The sequence below is a fragment of the Sinocyclocheilus grahami genome, unplaced genomic scaffold (assembly GCF_001515645.1).
Source record: "Sinocyclocheilus grahami isolate Dianchi unplaced genomic scaffold, SAMN03320097.WGS_v1.1 scaffold17.1, whole genome shotgun sequence".
In the NCBI taxonomy this organism is placed as follows: Eukaryota; Metazoa; Chordata; class Actinopteri; order Cypriniformes; family Cyprinidae; genus Sinocyclocheilus; species Sinocyclocheilus grahami.
This window is the reverse complement of record NW_015505196.1, coordinates 3,060,383-3,067,050: the sequence shown is the minus strand read 5'-3', so window position 1 is coordinate 3,067,050 and position 6,668 is coordinate 3,060,383. Positions and strand designations below refer to the sequence as shown.

The following is a 6,668-nucleotide window of genomic DNA, read 5'->3' as shown; positions in this document are numbered from 1 at the left end:
AGTGGAATATTTACTCATTAAATTACATTTACTATTTTGTTTCAATGGATCTATTTTGCTGTTTATTTAATTCCAGCAGAATTAGTTTAGGTTGATTTAATATAACTATGGATGTTCTTTTTTATATATTTTTTACAATTCTTTAATAGTTTCAATAGTTTTTACACAAATTCCAGTTCTCAAATCTCAAACTGTATATATTTCCAGTTCCTGGGATTTAACAAAAATAACTTTAAGGAATAGTTTACCTCATTTACTCGCCATCATGTCACTTCAAACCTGTATGACTTTCTTTCTTATGTGAAACATAAAAGAAAATATTTTGAAAAATCGCCAACAGAAATATATATTGCACACAAATATTGCACAGGTGTTTCAACATCTACATTGTTGGTGTAGTTCGTATTTCTCTTGCAAAAAAAAAGCTATTCACTGATGGTTGTACACGGCTCTTCTTTAGAAACTAAAATTAGTGATATATACTGTGGCACATGATACAAAGCGATGGAAACGTGAAATTTCTTACCAAATCTAGGAAGAAGAACAATCCACACTTCAAGTGATAGGGCTGTTTAGATCCCAGATAAAAGAGAAAGAGTTTAAACGAGGTCTCATGTTTGCATAAGCCATTTGTATTGAAAAGAATTTGCACATTCCAGCAACACTCCTCTATGAAATCTATTTTAACTTTTACTTAGAACAAAAATTACTGGAAAAAAGTATTTTTGTCAGGGATTATGTGACTCCACTGCCCTCATTTACCCTTTAACTCAGTAGAACAGATTGAAGTGTGCATTTATCTAAAATGGATGGGAATTTTGTGATGGCAAAGGCGTATGTTAAAACACACATTTAAAGAAGTCAGACAGGGTCATCTCAGGCTGTTGATGCCCTAGGCAGTACTGTAACCATGTATCAAAACTCGGTGCTTGATGTGGAAAACTGTGTTGTGCCAAGGTTTTTATCCTACTTGTTGTGACCAACCTTACCTCCACACCTCATTCTGAAGACTGACTCACCCAGCATGCTTGCATATTTGCAACATTTATCTGGATATGGGAGGGCTAAAATAGGCAGAATATAAAAAGCCTGGGCTATTTACTTTTCCATAGGACAGAAAGTCTTCAGCAGAGTGCAACAACAACAACAACAACAAAACTTCTACAAATATACCTACACCCATCCACTTCCTCAAAACTATGGAAACCGAAAAAGGTAAAATTTTAAAACTTTATTTTGTCAAAGGTTTTTACATATGTAATAATAATATTTTACATAAATTTTATTACTATAACATTTAAATATTGTATATTACAGTAATTTATGCTGGACATTCAAATACAGAAGAGCACTGAAATAAATAGACAGCAACAATTCAAGTTCAAGTTCAAGTCTGCTTTATTGTCAATTCTTCCACATGTACAGGACATACACACAATTAATTAAAGGATATTAGCATGTTAGAGCTGCAATGGAAAAAGACTGCCACAGTTTTGTAAATTGTGTAGTAGAGCATTTCATGTATTAATTGTATGATTTGACATGCAAAACAACATAAGATAATACAAAATAAAATTTTATGTCATGTCATGTCATATACTTTACAATGGTGGTGGCTGTTTTCCTCATGATTGTGAAACTGAAGATCACAAAATATCTGGTTGTAATGCATAGAATGCACCAATTGTCTGACACTCCTGTGGTAAAGAATTCATGGCATAATGAATATCATTATAAACACTCATCTACAACATTTTAAAAGTTTTCTGTTAGAATAGGGTTCGAAATGTCAGGAATCTCGAGTGGAACTAAAAAATTTATCTACGGAACATTCCCAGTTCCAATATTGTTAGTTAATCAGCAGGGTCAAGAAACGTTATAAAAACAAATAAAGAAAGGATTTGCAAAAATTTTAACAATGGGTGCTATACACCACTGAATTGTCCACAAAAATACTGATATTTATTGCAGTTAAATTAAAGGTCTGTAGCTATTCTCCCACCTTTTACCATAGAAAAAGTCCCTCCAACCCTTAATAAGTAATACAGATGTAATAATATCCTTGTCCTTTAACAGTGCAGATGAATCTGAAGAGCAATGACGAAATAAGAATTGTGCTGATTGGAAAAACTGGAGTAGGAAAGAGTGCAGCAGCAAATACCATCCTGGGAGAAAACAAGTTTAATTCAGAACTGTCCTCCTCCTCTGTGACCAAAGAATGTGATAAAGCCAGAAGAAATGTTAATCAGCACAAAGTGGCCGTTATTGACACTCCTGGCTTGTTTGACACAAAAGAGGAAAATACTGTGATTGATGCAAAAATAAAACTGTGCATATCGCTCTCGGCGCCAGGCCCTCATGTTTTTCTCGTGGTTGTGCAGCTTGGGAGATTTACAGCAGAGGAAAAAAGTACTGTTGAACAAATTCAGAAAATCTTTGGTGAACAAGCATCAAAATACACCATGGTGCTGTTCACTCATGGCGACAAGTTGAAGCGTGGACAGAAAAGCATCCATGATTTTGTTAAAGACAGTCCTGATCTGCTGAACTTCATCAAGGCTACAAGCGGGCGATACCATGTTTTTGACAACGACACACATGATCCAAACCAAGTCAACATGCTGTTTGAACAGATAGACCAGCTCGTGACTGTAAATGGGGAAGAGTACTACACAAACGAAATGCTTCAGGCAGCTGAGAGAGCAATAGAGGAAGAAAAGGAAAGACTTATGCTGCAACAACAAATGAGTGAACAGGAAGCGAGAGACAGAGCGGAAAGAAACAATACGTTTCTGAAAGCTGGTTTGGCAGTGGCAGGAGGTGCTGTTGCTGCTGCTGTTGTTGTGAAAACCTGCCCTCTTCAATGAGACAAGCTTTCTGATTGCTTAATCAGTCATTGAACTGTCATTGATTAGCACAATTATTGAGAAAGAAATGACAATAGCACTTACTGTTCCATATTTTATACTTTATACCACATTTTGTACTGTCTATACATTCAATGCTATAGCAATGGAAAAAATATATATTTTGGATCACTGTAGTTTCTTTTAGTGCTGCAATGCATACTTATAATGTAAATGTGATATTAATAAAAATAATTTTGTAAAAGATTTTGTGTTTTTTAAGATATGTAATGCCTTAAGCATATGCTTATTTGTTCAATGCGTGTGTAACATTGTGTGTTTGTTAATATACAAAGTAGTTTCTTTTTGAACAAATGAAGTTACATTTTTCCAGGAGTGAAGGAACACCTTCGACTGGTTCTGGTCGGCCTTCAGGGAGTTGGGAAGAGTGCAGCAGGAAACACCATTCTGGGCCGAGAAGAGTTTCTCTCAGACCTCAGCGCCACTTCTCTCACATCCACAAGTGAACGGAGGGATGCTGTTGTCTGTGGGAGGAAAGTGACTGTTGTGGACACTCCTGGCTTATTAAACAGTGATGCTTCTAATACAATTGTAGAGCAGGAGCTGGAAAGATCCTTGAGTCTGTGTGAACCTGGACCCCATGCTTTTCTCCTTGTTATTCAGTTGGGTCGCTTCACTGAGCAAGAAAGACATGTGATGGACACTCTCCAGAAGATGTTGTGCTCAAATGTGAATTTGTTCACAATAGTGCTTTTTACATATGGAGATAAACTTAAGAATAAAAGTGTAGACGAGTTTGTAAGGGAGGATAAAAACCTGCAGAAACTGATCCAAAAATGTGGCTCACAATATCATGTGTTCAATAATACTGAGAGAGAAAACACATGTCAGGTCAGTGAGCTCTTTGAGAAAGTGGACTGTCAGTTGGGAAAGAGAAACAAAAAATATTATGTTAGGACAAACAAGGAGCAGGGAAAGTCCTGGAACACACGCCACTTCTACATTGCTGCTGCTGCGACTGCTGCCGCTGCAGCTCTGTTGATGTGTGCAGTATTTACTAAGACAACAACACAGAGTAAAATCACAGAGTGTTCTCTGAGTGCCCCAAGTATCCCAAGTGATGAGATAGTATCAAAGGTGGAAGCAGATGTTACTCAAAGTGAAGCAATTTGGGAAATGTTGCACAGCCTGTTCAACAAGGACAACAAGAAGGTGTATTTAATTGGTTTAGTACCACTGTTTTTTATTATGAAGAAGCTGATGAAAAAATAGTTACTCAATGATAGCAATATAGCAGGTACACTAATTGTTTCAATGAGACAGTTGAGAGATTACATCTATGTAGAATACTTTGAAATGTATAGGTACACAAATGTGAATTTGAAACATTGCCTGTTTGGAAGAAAGCATGCATATTCACTATTTTAAACTTTAAGAATTATATCCAGTTGTCTTCTATAAAACACATGAATCTGAAAATGTAGAAAATAGTTGATGGAAACGGTGTGTCGAAATTTGAATGACTCTGGTGTAAACATTGTTTGTTATTAAATAAAAAACTGAACAGAAAGTTTGTCATTATAGATTATTATGTTATGATTTTATTTGATCGAGTTTGGCTGTGCTTGAAACTTGGAATTAAAGGCAGTTATTCTCATTAGTTATTTTTTTCTAAACCAAGGTGCAAACTTAATTAAAGTTTGAAAATCTCCAACTGACATTCATTGAAAGATACGGCAGTGAACATTGTGATCTTGAACACATTTAACAATTTTGTTATCAAGAAAAAATAAATGTATAAAACATAGGCACATAACCTCCTTGAAGAAAAATATTTTCAACAGATATTTGTTTCAGAGTCAGACTTTATGTACATGTAAATGATGTAATATTACATTATGCAGTAATACAATTTATATTTCATTGCTTTTAAACAGCGCCAGAGCAGCAGAATCCACGTGAAGAGCTCAGGATTGTTCTCTTGGGAAAAACTGGAGTTGGAAAAAGTGCCACTGGAAACACTATTCTTGGTGAAAAGTCTTTTAAAGTGAATTTGTCATCATCGTCTGTGACAAAGGTTTGCTGGAAAGCTACAAAGAATGTCAACAGCACAAAGGTTGCTGTTATTGACACACCAGGACTGTTTGACCCCAGCTTTACTATAGAGGAGATGGTCAGCAGAATTAAGCTGTGTATTCCCCTTTCTGCTCCCGGTCCACACGTCTTCTTACTGGTGCTTCAGCCTGGTCGCTTCACAAAAGAGGACAGAGACACTGTGGACATCTTTCTCAAGATCTTTGGAGAAGATGCAAGTAAGCACACCATAATTTTGTTTACACATGGAGAAAAGTTTGAGGGTAGAAATGTTCAAGAGTTTGTCGCTGGCAATCCTGAATTAAAGACACTCTTTGAGAAATGTCAGCGATATCATGTTTTTAATAATGAGAACAAAGATACCATGCAGGTTGAGCAACTTTTTGAAAAAATGCACAAGATGATTTCTGAGAATAGAGGGCACTTTTATACCAATGAAATGCTTGAGAAGGCAGAGATCACAATTCAAGAGGAAAAACAGCGAATCTTAATGGAAAATGAAGAGCAGAGAAGCAAAGAACTGGAGGATCTGAAAATCAAATATGAAGCAGAGGCTCTGAATCAGGCCATAACAGAGCTGTGGGAAAGAAAAGAGAGGGAGGCAAGAGAGAAAGCGGAGAGAAACAACACATTTCTCAAAATAATCACAGACTTTCTGTTTACTACTCTTGAAAAGTTCATTATGAGAAAACTTGGACAAAATCAGTGAATGGTCTGTACTTGTTGAACACACATATATGTGTGTGTGTGTGTGTGTGTGTATATCATTGTACCACATTCAAACTTATGCAGTACATCTCATTAAATGACATTTTATTGTACCAAATGACTGCTTGGTTTCAGGGATCCAATCAGAAAATGTTTTAGACCCTGTTTACACCTGAATTTAGCACTGACCATGTGTGATCTGGTCGCCAAAATGCAAAAGAGTCGCATATTAAGTGAGACTTAACTATCAAAAAGTGTTCGCTTGTCTGTTCACGAGTTCCAGACAGACTGATAGTCTGTGAAGGGGATTTTTCTGTGAACTGATTCTTTGAACTAATTCATTCAAAACATAGATTCTTCATTTGAGTGAAACAAGAGACTTGCTGAAATCAGAATGGCAAACTACACTTACTGTTTGTGAAAAATTTGTCGAACATATTAGAAGCAGTATGCTAAACATTGGACCATTCAGAAAACACTGCTGTGTATAATACTATGTACAGTGTTGCAACCATTCTGCTGTGTTTTGGAACTTTTGGAGGGGGGGGGAGACTGAGAAAAACAGAAAAAATTTGAAATATTGTGTCTAAAAGTCACTCAGTATAAAATTATGGGTTATTTACACTGTTCTGTGCCTGTTCAATTAAAATACATATCACCTAATTTTCATAGGAAATGTATATTTGTATTACAATACATCTCTCCATAATTGCCGTTTATTAGCCTTTCAAGTGTAATTTGTGTGAATCAAGACAGGATGACAGGGTGAGATCCATGTACACAACTTTAATAAGAGGTACCCACAGCAAACAAATCCACATCAAGTAACCAAAGGCTTGAAGTGCACGCGCACACACACACACACACACACAAAATGGGTGCGTAGGCCTAAGAAACCAAGAAACTAAGATACTATAAAATATGAACTAAGATACTAATTTAAGGTAATAGAATGCTCAAAATTGCAGCACTAAAACTACCAAGTCTTCAGATTGAATA

The 6,668-nt window shown here is 36.1% G+C and overlaps 1 protein-coding gene across 3 annotated transcripts; it reads left to right on the top strand.

Moving 5' to 3' along the window:
* The first annotated feature begins 1,042 nt into the window (after window positions 1–1,042).
* On the top strand, window positions 1,043–5,836 carry LOC107551084 (GTPase IMAP family member 4-like). 3 transcript variants are annotated; one of them, XM_016232585.1, is made up of 2 exons: window positions 1,043–1,215; window positions 4,805–5,836. In XM_016232585.1, exons 1-2 carry the CDS (start codon window positions 1,200–1,202, stop codon window positions 5,668–5,670), a joined length of 882 nt encoding a protein of 293 aa, XP_016088071.1. In that variant the 5' UTR covers window positions 1,043–1,199; the 3' UTR covers window positions 5,671–5,836. The 3 variants fall into 3 exon arrangements, with proteins under 3 accessions (XP_016088071.1, XP_016088067.1, XP_016088079.1); XM_016232581.1 differs by lacking the exon at window positions 4,805–5,836 and adding an exon at window positions 3,241–4,795 and having other exon boundaries at window positions 1,044–1,215; XM_016232593.1 differs by lacking the exon at window positions 4,805–5,836 and adding an exon at window positions 2,077–3,229 and having other exon boundaries at window positions 1,048–1,215.
* The last annotated feature ends 832 nt before the right edge of the window (window positions 5,837–6,668 follow it).